The 16188-nt window shown below is 47.1% G+C and overlaps 1 protein-coding gene across 2 annotated transcripts in view; it reads right to left on the reverse strand.

Moving 5' to 3' along the window:
- Window positions 1-12918: 12918 nt before the first annotated feature.
- The window catches only part of Impa2 (inositol monophosphatase 2), a 33910-nt gene continuing 30640 nt past the window's right edge, over window positions 12919-16188 (reverse strand). For both annotated transcript variants that reach the window (XM_050157900.1, XM_050157901.1), the window contains exon 8: window positions 12919-15414. In XM_050157900.1, the coding sequence (XP_050013857.1) occupies window positions 15299-15414 (116 nt within the window). In that variant the 3' untranslated portion in view covers window positions 12919-15298. The remainder of the gene's footprint in view (window positions 15415-16188) is intronic.

Raw genomic sequence — 16188 nt, forward strand, 5'->3', positions numbered from 1 at the left:
ACCGTCCCAGCTGCTGTTTCAGTTACTGCTTTTAATGCCAGCAATGGGAGCCAGGCCTTACAAATGTGAGCTGTCTTATTTAGGGCTTTATTGCTGTGAAGAAGAGATACCATGACGGTGGCAACTCTTTTTTCTTTCTTTTTCTTTTTTCTTTTTATTTATTTATTTATTTATTTATTTATTTATTTATTTATTTATTTTCGAGACAGGGTTTCTCTGTAGCTTTGGAGCCTGTCCTGGAACTAGCTCTTGTAGACCATGTTGGCCTTGAACTCCCAGAGATCCACCTGCCTCTGCCTCCCAAGTGCTGGGATTAAAGGTGTGTGTCACCACTGCCCGGCCCATGGCAAGTCTTATAAAGGAAAACATTTAACTGAGGTGGCGGCTTACAGTTTCAGAGGTTTAGTCTGGGATTATCACAATGGTGTGCAGGCAGACTTGGTGCCGGAGAAGCAACAGAGAGTTCTACATCTTGATCTGCAGGCAGGGGAAGGAAAAACTGTGTTGGACTTAGCTTGAACACCTATGAGACCTCAAAGCCCGTTCCCACAGCGACATTCTTCCTCCAACAAGGCCACCCCTTCAACAGTGCCACTTCCTGTGGGTCAAGCCTTCAAGCACTTGAGTCTATGGAGCCATTCCTATTCAAATCATCACACTAGCCAAGTACCAGACTACAGCCCAGAGTAAACAGGAAACCTGAGGACAAAGTTTAGTTTAGAAGATTTCTTAGCTGTATCTAAAAGTACAGTCATAATTCATAAAAGAAAAAGAAAGTGGAGTGGGGGATGCCAAGATTCAGACTGCTATCCAAGAGGAAAATGAAAAGACAGGCCACAGACCTGTAGCAAACATGCAAACCAGACCCGCTGCTGTTCTGACTTCTGCACACCGTGTGGAGAGATGTCTCCAATTCTGTGCTGAGACCAGGCTAGCCCCAAACTCAGAGATACGCCTGCCTCTACCTTCCCAGTGCTGGGATTAGAGGCACACATCACTACCTCCTGGTTTGAGGATTCAGTTCAGGTCATTAGGCTTGTGAGACAAGCGCCTTTAACTGCTGAGCCATCTCGCAGGCCCCAGCAATAGTTTCTGTTTTGGAAAGATCTTAGTACAAAAATGGTATAACCACTTAGGAAACCTCTTGGCAGTTTAAAACCAATAGAATTAAATGCACAGCTCTCCAATCACCCAGGAACTCTAACACTCACAGGTATTTGTTTCACAGAAGGCAGCATGGATGTGGCTCAGCGGCAGAACACTTTTGAATGTATTTCTTTTTATTTTATATGTATGGGTGTTTTTCCTGCACGTATGTAAAAGCATTACACCAGTCATCCCGGGTCTACAGCCTCATTTATTATGCATAGTTGCCAAAATCCTTTATTGTCCCAGGTGGAACTGTTTCATCCACTAGGCAGCAGCCCCCATTTCCATACCCAGTCTCTGGCTACAACCCCCGCCCCCCAACTTATGTCTCTATGGGTCTGACTGCTCCGACCACAGGCAGGCTTATTTCCCTTAGCGCAGTGCCATCAACACTCATCTCTGTGAGTCTGTCCTTCATTTTTAGGGCTGAGCTGTTCGTAGGCCGACTCCTCCTGCTGGCTATGGGGAACATGGAGGTGACTGTGCAAATAAGAGACCAGGGAAGTACGGACTTTTGTCCTTCGTCACTTTTCCCTTTCTTCTGGGCACTGGCCTCGCTGATGGGGATCACTCAGCTAGCACCAGGCTTGACAGTGACCCTGACCGTGCAGTGCCTTGTTCTTTTCCAAAGGAAGGAGTGAAGAGGTGGCGCTCATACCCTGTGGTCTCCTTACACAACGCTCACTCCTGACCTGGTTGGCTCCTCAAGTGGCCTTCTGACGTTTGGGGGGTGGGGTGAGGCAGTGGGGTAGAAAGCCCTAGGGAGAGGGTGCTGCCCAGACCCATGACTGACCCTCAGGGGACACTTGCTTACAGCCAACACCCTAACCCTTCCTGGGTGGGTGTAGGTTGGTAGGGCTAACCACAGTGCTGGTTCAATAGCTTGTCGAGCACTTCGGGAGCTCTGCTGGGTTTTCTCTCGCCTGCTGTCTACTCTGCCACCACCATCCAACACCTCACATTCTGTGCTGCACGTACCTGCAGCCATAGCTGTCAGTGACACCTCTGGGGAGGCCTGGGGCCTTCCAAACACCTCTGATGGCTTGTATCAGAGCTGGGTGTTCTGTAGCACTCTAGAAAAGATACAGTTATAGCTACAGTGTAACTCATGGGTAAGGCTTTTCAGAGTTTGTCAGAACAATGAGTCATTCCTTGTCTCATGCCCTGTACACAGCCCCCAGTGCAGAGTCCCTGAACCTGAGCCAGGCCTTGGGAGTCAGCTGGAGCCAATCGAAGCTCATCCCTGAGTGTACGTCCACTCTGGTTGGCTCAGGAAGCTTCAAGCTCCTGTTTATATTTTCACTCCTATCCCTTCGGGACTGGATGGAGACCCCACATCTCCCCACACATATGTCCACATAAAGTGTCAGGTCCCCTGAAACTGGAGTTACAGACAGTTGTCAGCTGCCATATGGGTGCTGGGAATTGGACCCAGGTCCCCTGGAAAGGCAGCCCATACTCTTACCTGCTGAGCCATCTCTCCAGCCTATGAGTCTGTATTATTTATAACACTTTTTCTTCTCAGAAATGCTTTTTGTCCTGTCTAAATGGCATCCATCCTTCAAGATCCGGCACAAAGGTGATCTCTTATGTAACACCCCCCCTCCCCCCGGATCCTGGAGCCTCCCCTCAGCAGCCAAGTTCTCCTCTTTCCAACCCTTATTTCTTTCTACCCTGTTGCTAGTTGATAATTGCTGGGGTCTGCCTGTGCTTTGTGCTTCCCAAAGCTTCAAGAGTGGCGATGCTGGGCAAGGGACCCTTTAAGAGGTGAGGTCAGTTAGGGGGGGGATGAATGCTCTAAGAAGGGATGTGAAGCGCATATCTTTTAGCTTCCAGTCTTATCAGGTGGCCTCTTGGTCCCCTATGTGCTCCCAATGCTACCTGACATGAGGGGATGAAGGCAAGAGGGCCCATTGCCAGTATCCATGCCATGCTGTTTGGACTTCCAGTTTCCAAAACTAAGTGAAATTTTTTTTTGTAAAAGTGGTAAAGTTTAATTAGTTAAAAACAAGTTTGGGGGTGAGGTTAGGGTCAGCATCACTCCTAGGAGCCAAGAACTGAACCTGTGGAGGGGTACCCCAGATGCCCCCTGCACATATCCCACTGTGCCTTCAAGCTGCTGAGCTCAGAGTCCTCTGCCTGGCACCAGGTCAACTCCCAGCCAGTGCCGGCAGCTCAGAGACCCACAGGGCATGGAGTCTCCATCCATACCTGCTCCAGAGGTACCTTCAGATCAGAGCCACCTGAGAGGCATGCTGCCCCGGGAGCCCGGGAGAAGGGTTCAAAGGAGGAGGGCTCTTCAGAAGGACCATCTGTGAAGTCAGCGTCAGAGGCAGAGGGAGGCAGAGGGAGAAGGGAAAAGGCTCCGGACACAGGCAGGCTGGGCTCACAGAAGCTGATCACCTGAAGCTCAGGTCTACGCAGAGCTTTACCCAGTTAAAATAACAGTCCACAGCATAAACAAATGTAACACATCTTTGCCCAGTTAAAATATCAGTCCACAGCGTAAACAAATGTAACACACCTTTATACAGTTAAAATAATATTCCACAGCGTAAACAAATGTAACACACCTTTATACAGTTAAAATAATATTCCACAGCGTAAACAAATGTAACACATCTTTGCCCAGTTAAAATAATATTTCACAGTACCCCCATCAATCACCAGTTAAGAAAACATCCTACAGATGGATCTTAGGGAGGCATTCTAACTGAGTTTTTCCTTTCAGATACCTTAGCTTCTGAGAAGTTGACATAAACACTTAAACGTATACCCATATACCCATAGATCCGTGCTACATTCAGTGTTGGTTTGGAGAAGACCAGCCCCCCCCCACACTATTTTTTTTTTTTTTACAGTGGACTCACAACCTATCAGACTGCAGAGAAGTGATTGTTGCGTGCTTGGCCCTATCCAGGATGTCTTTATCATCCCTTTGGAGGCTCAGGGAACACGTGGAGGTGCTGTGGAGATGTCTTCTAGATATGACACGTTCACCGCCCTCAAACTCAACAGTAGCTGTGGGTACCTGCTCAAGATGGAGGCTACTAACAAGCCACCTGGATGGAAGAGGGGCTTGTGAGTTCCCCCTCCACGAGGGACTGACTATTGGCAGTTAATATTTGCTGGGGGAGCAGGCGCCAGTTTTTTCAATGGAGTTGCCCATACTCTGGTAAATAACGCCCTACTCACGTTCGTGCAAGGGGCCCTGTTTAACTGGGTCACACACAAAATGAATGTCATGAAAGTGAAGTGGGGTTTAGGGGCAAGGACAAGATTTCTGCCAGGTGGTGGTGGTACAGGCCTTTAATCCCAGCACTCAGGAGGTGGAGACAGGAGGATTATTGTGAGTTTGAGGCCAGCATGGTTTACAAAGCTAGTTTCAGGACAGTCAGGACTACACAGAGAAACCCTGTCTCAAAAACAAACAAAAAAACAGCTCCCCTCAAAAAAAAAAAAAAAAAGAAAAGAAAAAAAGAAAAGAAATAAAAAGATTTCAGTTGGAGAGAGGGTAACGGGGTGTGGGAATGTTGTAAACTGGTCAATACAGGCCAAGAGCGGTGTGAGCAGGTATTTTACGGGTTCTAAATGTGTCGTCCCCAAATGGACCACCCAGGATGAGGATTTTGAGTGGAACACAAGTTAGAACCCGCAGTTGCAAGAGTTCTCTGTCTACTCCTTTCCTCTGTGTGTGTTTTTACATTTTATTGTATGCATAACGGGTCTTGCACACATGTATGTGAACTACATGTTTATAGTGTGTTGGAGACCAGAAGAGGGCATTGGCTCCCTTGTAACTGAAATACAGACAGTTATGAGCTACCATGTGGGTGCTAGGAACTGAATCCATGTCTTCTGTGAAAGCAGCCAGTGCTCTTAACTGCTGATCCGCTGTCCTTGTTTTGAAAAGTACCTCTTGGGGACGCTCATACATGCTACTGTTGTGCCCATGTCACGGGACCCCCAAACAAGACCACCACAGAGCCGGTATCCGATGCAAACACATCGGGGTTTGTTGGTTACAAGTTAGATAACTTGGACCGCGATCCAACACACGGAAGCATTGGTGGAGGAAAAATGGCTCCGCCTCTCAGGGTAATGGGTCTCTAAAGGGAAAAACTGCAAACAGGGTGGCACAAGCCTTGGCATTTTGGGATTGGGTAAAAGTATACAACTTTTGAATTCGTTGGCTGGGATATAGGGGAATTTTAAAACAGTCAAAACAGGGCTAGAGAGATGGCTCAAGTTAAGAGCAGTGCCTTCTCTTCCAGAGGTCCTGAGTTCAATTCCCAGCAACCACATGGTGGCTCACAACCATCAATAATGAGATTTGGTGCCCTCTTCTGGCCTGACGGCATACATGCAGGAAGAACCCTGTATACATAATAAATAAGTCTTCTAAAAAAAACCACAGTCAAAACAGTGGTTAATCAGGTATCTACAAGGGCGTTTGAAGCAAGCAGATGCAAACAGATGTTGTTTGGACACCCTGGTGGGGCCACTTTGACCAGGGCTGGCACATTTCTTGGATGTTTTATGACCTTGCTGGCCTGTGTTCACCCCCTAGTTAGGGACTTTCTAAAATGGAGTGCTCCTTCACTACAATGTATTTTGATCACACTCACCCCACACTCCCCATAACTCAGATTCACCTCTGTCCTTTTCAGACTTCAGATACATTTTTTCAAATAACTCACTGAGTCTAGTTTGTATTGCCCATATGCATGGTTATGGAACTGCTCTACCAGGACTGAATCCTAAAGAAAACAGATTCTCCCTGCTCTAACATATTCCCCCTTCTCACAGATTCTCCCCGCTCTCACAGATTCTCCCCACTCTAACAGATTCTCCCCGCTCTCACAGGTTCTCCCTGCTCTAACAGATTCTCCCTGCCCTAACAGATTCTCCCCGCTCTAACAGATTCTCCCCGCTCTAACAGATTCTCCCCGCTCTAACAGCCATCATTTGCAATAGCTCTTTAGAGAGGGGTGGATCCTCCGTCACTGGTTGTTCCACTGTAGAATGCTGAGTGGCTCCATCTTGTACAGCTTTTCTTTCCTTCTATTAAGATTATAACAGAAACCACAGCAGCTGAGAGTGCATGAACGCAACAGCCTTGCCACGTCCAGAGAACACGGCTTCGCCCCAGTCCCCTCCCCAGCTTCGGGCTCTTACCATCTTTCTGCTTCCTTCCCGATGTTCCCTAGCTTTGGGGAAGGGAGTGTATCTGAGTTAGGGTTTCAGTTGCTGTGAAGAAACACCATGACCACAGCAAGTATTATAAAGGAAAACGTTTGAGAGGCTTACAGCGTCAGAGGTTTAGTCCATCGTCACCATGGCGGGGAACACTGCTCAGAGTTCTACAGCTTCACCTGCAGGCAACAGGAAGTGAACTGAACGTCACACTGTGTAAGCGGGGGCTGTATTTTGTTTCCTGTTTTTGTGGGTCCAGAAGCCTTTTTTTTTTTTAAAGCTTTTTTAGGTCTTTCTTAGTTGGATTCATGCCTCAGAAGGCGAGCATCATTATGTAAATGAGACTGCTCTTCATTCCCAGCTGCCCAGACCCAAATAATCACACAGAAACTATGTTAATTACAACACTGTTTGGTTTATTTGCTCAGGCTTATTATTAACTAGCTCTTACATCTTAAATTAACCCACTTCTATTATTCTGTGTATCACCAGGAGGCTGTGGCTTACCTGGTAAGGTTCTGGCATCTGGTTCCTTCTGAAGCTATATGGTGTCTCTTTGTCTCCGCTCTCTCTCTCTCTCTCTCTCTCTCTCTCTCTCTCTCTCTCTCTCTCTCTCTCTCTCTTTCTCTCTCTCTTCCAGCAAGGCAATAATCTGACCTACTAGGTCAAAGCAGCTTTATTCATTAACCAATAAGAACACATAAACAGAAGGACCTCCCACATAAAACACTGAGCAAAACATGAGCAAAGGAGACCTCAAAGCCCACCCCCATAGTGGCACACTTCCTCCAACAAGGCCATATCTACTCCAACAGAGTCAAACCTATTAATGCCCCTCCCTATGAGTTTATGGGGCCACCTACATCCGAACTGCCACAGGGTGTGATGTAGATGTCCCATTTGTGACTGAGCACTCACTCCTCAGACACATATTCTCTGCATTTTGGTTAGTCATGAGTTTCTGTATTAACTGCCATTTACTACACAAGGAAACTTCTGTTGAGGTAGGTCTGAGAGCCGTAGTAATCTAGATATCCATTTAATAAAACAACAGCAGTAGTTCAACCATGGCACCTAGAAGTTCCCCAACCACGAGTTCTTGGTCAGATTTACATTACTAAGCATGCATTTCCCCCTGTAGAGTGGACCTGAAACCCGATCACAAAGCAGTTGGTTACCCCCCTGACATTTATGCCACGATTGGACCCAGGGACACATCTTGCTGGGCTACTCATTATTACAGCTCATGGAGTTCACAACTGGATAAGACTGTTACGCTGGGCATGGTGGCACGTGCCTTTACTCCCAGCACTCAGGAGTTAGATGCGCTGGATCTCCTTGAGTTTGAAACTAGCCTGCTCTATAGAGCAAGCTCTGGTCCAGCTGGGGCTACCTGAGAGACCTTGATCAGAAACAAACCACCAAACAACAGCAAAAACAAAACCACCACCAACTAAAGACTTAAGTGCACTCTGAATAATCAAGTTTTATTTTTCTTACTAGACTTCTTATTTCACACATTTTTGACATGGCTTCTATTTGGTTTTTCAGAGACGATCTATCACACATCACAAAACGGCATGTAATCTGTCATAAAACTGTCTCTATGTACCCAGCGATACAGGGGATCACTGCTGCTATGATCTCCCTTCTTCCAGGGGCATTCACCCTCCTCACACAAACACCCTGTCTAGGATGCCAGAGGAAGCTGTGGTTTGGAGAGCGTGGTGCAGTTCACCATCACGGACAACAGAGGGCGCGCTTCCCTTAGGATGAAGAGCTCTCGACAAAACTACCAGTTAGGCCACCGGCATTAAGGACAATAGGTTGCATCTACTAAAACCAACAATAAGGAATCACCTTGCCCCTTGAAGCTCCGTGAATACCGAGGAAAAAGCCAACAAGCTGCTTCCCAACGCCCCATCCCAGCATAGCTTTGGCGCGCCAAAAGTTACAGTGTGGCACCATGTAGGGACATGACAACCTGGCCCTAGAGGCGCTGGAAGCTGCTTGCTACTATTTACTCTAACATTATAGGACATGGGGTCCTAAGACTGAATTGGCTTCTCTGCTTCTCTCGGGGAAAGCTGACCCCAAAGGTCAACCCCTCCGTTTGGTTTGGTTTAGGTGGTTGCCAAAGGGCCTAAAAACCCGCCTGCCTCCCTCAGTGCTGCCATGAAACAGAATCTAAGAAAAAAGCTGACAACCGCAGCCAGGACAAAGTTAAACGCCCCAGGCAAAGTCAGTCAATCTCTCTCTGTCAATCTCTCTCTCTCTCTCTCTCTCTCTCTCTCTCTCTCTCTCTCTCTCTCTCTCTCCCTCCCTCCCTCCCTCCCTCCCTCCCTGTGTCTTGCCATGCTACCCGGCCCAACATCTTTGGACAAGCCCATTTCCAGTGGCCCATACAGAGACAGCACAGGTCTGGAGTCCCTATCAACTGCCCGTCTGTCCTGTCACAGTCTCTAGGTGTTCCTAATGTGACTGCAACCTCTTCAGACTCATCTACTTAGGATCCCTCCTGGATCAGACCTGGCCCACTAGTAACGAGTCGTTTTCCCAGTACAGTCCAGACATAACCTCTGCCTCCCAGGGAATCAGTGTGCAGACAGACATGAGTCCAAAGCACGTAGAGGGTTAAACAATGGTAAACTTGCCCCATGAATGCTAGTATCATTACCATCTCTGGAAGGTCAAATGAAATGGAAAAAATGAAAAACAAAACAAACTCCCAAGTCAGGCAGCGATGGCACATGCCTTCAATCCCACCACTCTGGAGGCAAATGTATGCACATCTCTGTGTGAGGTCAGCCTGGTCTACAGAGTAAGTTCCAGGATAGCCAGGGCTACACAGACAAACCCTGTCTCGAAAAACAAAACAAACAACCCATACACTACATGGAGATACACTTTAATAGCTGTACCTATTAAAGGCTTTAAGTCAATCCTTGTTGAAAACCGAAAAACAAACATCCTTGGTTCCAGACTGCTACTCCATGTTTGTGTGCCATGTGACCCTCAGTTACTAATGTCCTGTTGAGACATACTCTACGGTGGGGTAGGATGGTAAAGGCTGTGGCACACTAATGTCCTAGGGAGATGTGGACACCCGGCAGTTGCAGTGAAGCCAGGCAGGCAGATGGCTTCACACCATCCTGAGCTGTTTTTTTGTTACTTTTAAAATTTTATTTATTATAGTGTTCTGTCTACATGTTTGCCTGAATGCCAGAAGAGGGCACCAGATCTCATTACAGATGGTTGTGAGGCACCATGTAGTTGCTGGGAGTTGAACTCACGACCTCTGGAAGAGCAGCCAATGCTTTTAACCTCTGAGACATCTCTCCAGCCACCCTTGCTTTGCGTTTTTTGAGACAAGGTTTATGCAGCCTTGAAACTCTCTGTAGACCAGGCTGACCCTGACCTCACAGAGATCCACCTGCCTCTGCCTCCTGAGATTAAAGACCGGTGCCAACACCACCTGGTTCCATTCTGGCTTTTTTGGATTGGTTTTAATGAACAGCCCCAGAACTGGCTGCAGAGAGGATCCAGCTGATGCTGGACAGAGAGAAAAAGGGTATCTTTTGTTGAGTCTAAGCCATGCTCCTTCCTGCTGATAGCCGTCTGGGGAGGGTTGGAAGATGCTCTACTTGACCAGAGCAACCCACAGCCTTACATCTCTCTCCTCCAACATCCAGGGAGTAGTTTACCGATTCAGCTTTCCCAATGTTGACCTTGTGTAATGACCCTGCATAATGATGCCACCAAAAGAACAGGGTTAACCTGAAGGGGCCTGTGGTGGTTTGAAAGAAAACGGCCCTCAAGGGAGTGACACTATTAGGAAGTGTAGCTTTGTTGGAGGAAGTGTCCTACGGAGTTGGGCTTTGAGGTCTCATATATGCTCAAGATACCACTCAAGTGTCTCAGATCACTTCCTGTTGCCTAAGGTCAAGATGTAGGAATTCCAGCTCTTTCTCCAGCATATCAGCCTGCATGCTGCCATGTCCCACCATGATGATAACTAAACTTCTGAACTATAAGTGAGCCAACCCAATTAAATGCTCTCCTTAACAAGAGTTGCTGTGGTTGTCACGGTGTCTCTTCATAGCAATAGAAACCTTAAGACAGGGCAGGGGTCCATCTTACTTCATTGTTCAGTCTGACACGTGAGAGCCTCAAACCCACTTCCTGTATTGGTATTTCTGCCAGAGAGAACACACCCATCACCACTGATAGCGGTCTCCCTAAATGGCACTGACTTGCTACCTGGGAGCTCCTGCTTCTCACTTAAAAGTGTTTCCCCCTCCCACCCTACACACTTGCTTCCTCACCACCTGAAGACCCGCTCTGGGTTCTCACCCAATCCACCCCAGTACCAAGGTCACGCACACTGCCACCACGCAGCCTGGTGGGCTCCTCCATGCTGGTCCTTGTGTAGCTTTCCCACCCTGTGCCTGTTGCCTCACGGGGCACCATGCATCTACACTCAGTGGGCTCTGGGGGAATGGGCCCATGAGAGGTTGTTATACATTGGCGGTTACAGGTAGAAACAAAGGCATGTCAAGTGGCATCTCAAGTCTCCCCATGCTGAGTTACCCCAGCTTCTTCTCCACTTTCCTGCAGATACTTCCTGTGAGTCTCCGGTTCAGGTACTCTTCAGGAGCAGTCTCCGTGGTGACTGCTCTGGCCTCATGGGCTCTGAGATATCTGTCCTGCATCTCGGCTTGGGTACTGCGTACTGCAGACCCCCCCATTTTATTTGTTCACTTTTTGGTTTTGGTCTTCTGAGACACGTCTTGCGATGTAGCGCTGGCTGTCCTGGAACTATGAAGATCAAGTTGGCCTTCAACTCACAAGGAATCACCAGCCGCTGCCTCCCGAGTGCTGGAATCAGAGGTGTGTGCTACGACCACTGGTTCTGTAGATGGCTTTTCAACCAGGTAAAACCTGTCTACGTTTCAGGGTAGCCTGACAAGAGCATTTCTGGCTTCTCTAGTAGGTGAGCCATCCTAGTGAATTGTGGGAGGTGGTTTAAATAGCAAGAACAAAAGATCAGTAAAGAGCTGTGCACAGTAAAGTGCCTGTATATAATGTTAGCATTATCATTTTAAAGTATTACAACAAAGCATTTGAATATTTTCTCATAAAAGAAATGGAAAACCACTAATATGCTTTACGAATTTAAACATTATATAATGTAAATACATTGAAATATGACATGTATCTCATAATATTAATTTTTACATTTTATGTATTATAATTATTATTTTCTTTCTTTCTTTTTTTTTTTTTCCGAGACAGGGTTTCTCTGTAGCTTTGGATTATTTTCGTTTTTCAAGACAGGATTTCTTTGTGTAACAGCCCTTGTTATCCTGAAACTAGCTCTGAATATCAGGCTGGCCTCGAACTCACAGATCCGCCTGCCTCTGCCTCCCCAGTGCTGGGATTAAAGATAAGCTCCACCGCTGCCCGGCTATGCATTGTTTTTAAAAGAACGGACAAGACTGACAAAACCGGACAGACTGTGCCACTGTTCCTCACCAGTTTCCCTTTCTGCTTCATGAAGCAGAACCTGATCCGTCTGACACAGCACACTGAAGCGTTTGTCTAATTACTCTTTATCAATAAATCTCAGGAGTCAGGTATCAGAGTAAGAACCTGAATGATCAAAAAAGCAGCGGAGAAACAAATGACGTCGCCCCTCCCTCCAATTCAAAAAAGCCAAGACTCTCTGCTAAGCCCCGCCCTCCTACTTCCTATGCCTCTCTGTCCTTAGTCCTCCAAAACCTCTATGATTAGTTTTGGTCAGCAAGTAGCTAGCTCCGCCCTCTGATTCAAAGCAAACTTTATTGGCAGTCTCGGGAGCATAACAGTGCGATCAAAATATCACAGAACAGCACACCACAGTGATAACTAGTTGAGAACCACAGGGAAGAATCTGTTGTGCAGAACACCATGTTGTACTTTTTGAGGAAAGTTGGAGATAAACTCAGTAAAAACAAAACAAACAAACAAAAACCAGAAATCCACCTGATGGTTTCTCAGGATGCCCATGGACACTTCTGCAGTAAGGGCAGGTTAGGAAAGGAAGGTTCAGCGGCTTTCCTGAGGGGGCACTAACCAAACCACAGGCCCACACCCGACCGACCCCTGCTGTGGACGACAGGGCTTTCATCATCTGGCTAGCTGACAAAAGGCAGGCCCAAAGCACCCTTGAGAGCAGTGGCCCTCAACCTTCCTAACGCTGCGACCCTTTAATACAGTTCCTCATGCTGTGGTGACCCCCAACCATAAAATTATTTTGTTGCTATTTCATAACTGCAATTTTGCTACTGTTATGAATCATAATGAAGATATCTGAGTTTTCCAACTGTGAAAGCCATTCGGTCCCCCAAAGGGGTCATCGCCACCCACAGGGAGGAGAACCGCTGGGACAGGATGCTACCTCAAAGCTGATGAAATAAAGATGCTGTTAGGGGCAAGTGTGTGGAAGCCAGTGAGAATTCTGAAGGCCGGGACTCGATGACCACCAGAGAAGATGAATGCTATGTGGAAAAGAAATAAAAATGACCCGTGTGGGAGGGTGGGTGGGGATTTTATTGACTTGGAGCACCACAGAAGAATCTGGACAGCTACATTCTTAACGGATCCCTTAAGGAGCAAGTGAGTGGGCAAACAAGCAAGTGAGCCAGCACAGCTTCCCTGTTCCCCAGAGCTCTCTGTTTCTCTCGGAGCAATAGGATTATGTCAGCTCAGAATTGGTTTAGACTCAGTTACTGAGTGTCAGTGAGATGCAGACACAGCTTAAGTGCTCTGAAGACCTGAGGAGCGGCTGTTCCTGCAGTTACTTATTTGAAGATCACCCCATAACCATTCAGCCCAGGAGATCTTCCTAACTAAGTACTACATCTCACAATGCACGGTCAAGAGTCGGGAGGTATGTCCTGTGTATCTGCACATGTTCTAGGTGCTGTTCTGAGTATATGCTGAGAAAATGAAATGGCACAAAGCTGAGCCTGCCAGGGTAATCAGAAAACATCTTATTGCCAGGCATGGTGGCAAATGACTGTAACCCCAGCAGTGGGGAGGTGGGAGGCTGGAGATCAGGAGTTCAAGGCCATTCTTGGCTGTGTAGAAAGTTCTGGGCCAGCCTGGGATTCATGAGATCCTGTCTCAAAGAAACAAAACAAAACAAAACAATTCACCTATGGAAAAAGTGTGCTACCAGAACGAACATGTATGAAACAATCACGCAGATAAACAAAGCAGCATCTGCAGATGGAAAAAAGCAAAGAAATTCCAAAAGGCATCTCAAAATGGCTGAACTGGGTTTGGAAGTATTTAGTAGCCTGAACTAGAAAAGACCAGGGAGATTGTCCCAGGAGGACCAAGGATGGAGAGCTTTGCTTTTTGCCCGTGCAACCCCGTGTAACAATCTCCTCAAAAAGAAAGAGAACTTGACAAAAGCACAGTGCTCACTTTAGCGTCAAACAAGGGAAGTACAATAATTTCCCACTAATTAAGAACAAGGTGTTGGGCATGGTTGCGTGTGACTTTAATCCCAGCACTCGGGAGGCAGAGGCAGGAAGATCCCTGTGAGTTTGAGGCCAGCCTGGTCTACAGAGTGAGTTCCAGGACAGCCGGGGCAACACAGAAAAACCAGGTCTCACAAAACAACAACAACAACAACCAGATAGAAAAGAACAAGGTCTTTTCTAGCATGAAAGGAAAGCATCATCTCTCCCCCTGACGGCAGCTACGGAACGGCATGTTTGGAACTGGCAGGCTCACAAGACAGAAAAATGCCCTGAGTTTTTTTGGTTTTTGTTTTGGTTGCCCTGAGGTTTTTTTTTCTTTTTCTTTTTTTTTTTTTTACAGATATTTCAGAGACACCTGGGCTGTGCCTACAGTCACACAACAGTCTAGAGTCATAGCTTAGCTTAGAACCAGAATTCTGGTGCTTAGGGCTGCAATGTAGCTCAGTGGTAGGAAGCCTGTCTAAAGTGCAGGAGGGCCTGAATCCTATCCCAGTACCCACCCCCCACACCAAAAAACAAACCAAACCAAAAAAAAAAAAAAAGCCCCAAAAAAACCAAAACCAAACCCCATTGTTTAAAAAGTTGCAACTCCTAAAAGATTAAAAAAATATTTGTCACAAAGTATTTTATTATTGAGCTGGGCAGTGGTGGTACACACCTTTAATCCCAGCACTCAGGAGGCAAAGGCAGGTGGACTCTGTGAGTCTGAGGCCAGCCTGGTCTACAGAGGGAGTTTCCAGCATAGGCTCCAAAGCTACACAGAGAAACCCTGTCTTGAAAAACCAAAATGAAAAAAAATTTTTAGTATTGTTTTTCAGCTTCTCATTTTTTTCCCCTTTCAATACATGTTGGCTTCAATATAGGTTCTATTATATATCATTTTAATTTTATACAGCACACTTACTCCCTGAAGGTCCGCTAAAGGCAGTATTAAAAAAAATGGCTAAAGATGATCTATATGCACAATTAAATTCAGCCTGTAGATCAGGAGACTGATATTTAGGGGAAATGTTTTCATTGTTGCCATGGTTGGGGTGACGTCAGTAACTTGCCTGCACAGTGTGGGGATTCAGGAAGCCTGAGAACCAGAGGCCGGAGGGGAACAAAGAGCAGGACTCTGTAATCCTGATTTATTGCATTCTGTATTACCACAGGCAGGGGAGGACCTGGGAGCAAGTTCTAAAGCTTTACTACCTGAGATTTACGTTCTGGAAAAACAATCAAGACTGCGTGACTCACGCACACCTCACAAGAGATCTGGGTTTGGCTCCGAACTTGTACCTGAAAAAGGCTACATGAGATTAGAGAGAGATCAGCTAAGCACCGAGTCCCGTCGAGAGCTGCAGCAGACGTTTGTCGTGGAGCCCTCACCACGGAGACAGCTCTTTCCCAGGGAGCTGCTGAGTTCCAGCTTCTGAGCCTCACTTCTCATCGTCCCGTCCATAGTTAATAGTCTGTAAGGCCTGAGCTATGAGCGCCGCCATCTCTCTGGTGCCAGCAGCAACGACTCGGCAGGACATGAGGTCAAGGGGTCCACCTGGAAAGAGGGAGAGCGACAACTGAGTTATGGGAGCTTGCACAACAGTCTTGTTCGGCAACTTCTCACAGATGTGTGCAGAGAAAAAAAATAGCTCACAGGCCTGAGGTAGAGTCCCGGGGCTGGGATCCAACAAACAGCCAAGAAATGAACCTGGCTGGTGACTCTTGCTACCTACTCTGCCCTAGTAGGAACGTGGCCAAGGCTGCCCCATCTTAGCATTAGGGCAGTTCTGTGAAATGAGAAACCAGGTGAGACCAGGATGGGCGTGGAAAGTTTGTATTTCACCATACGGCAGGCTGCTGTGGCTCGGCAGGACAAAGTGCTTCTCAGTAAATCTGGGAGGACCAAGCCTGCCCACCCGAGCCGTCACAGCCGGTGATGACAAACACACAGATTCAGGCCTGGAGTGCTTGAATGGTAAAACCCAGAGTGTGAGATACTTTTTAGTATAGGACTGTCCTGTACAGTTCCCTGCCAAAGCCAGCCAACTTCACTTTTATACTGTGAGGAGATCCAAGCCTCTCAAAAGACAAACAGGATGAAGGTGGAAGCCAGACTATGGAAGATCCACTTTCTGCACCCAGTAGTTAAAAGTGGGCCACAGCATTTTCGCTGATAAACTCGAAATGAGAATCAAGAAGGAAAAATGAGTCTAGCCGGGCGATGGTGGCGCACGCCTTTAATCCCAGCACTCGGGAGGCAGAGGCAGGCGGATCTCTGTGAGTTCGAGACCAGCCTGGTCTACAGAGCTAGTGCCAGGACAGGCTTCAA

The sequence above is a fragment of the Alexandromys fortis genome, unplaced genomic scaffold (assembly GCF_014885135.2).
Source record: "Alexandromys fortis isolate MF-2015 unplaced genomic scaffold, M_Fortis_MF-2015_v1.1 scaffold_94, whole genome shotgun sequence".
NCBI classification, from domain to species: Eukaryota; Metazoa; Chordata; class Mammalia; order Rodentia; family Cricetidae; genus Alexandromys; species Alexandromys fortis.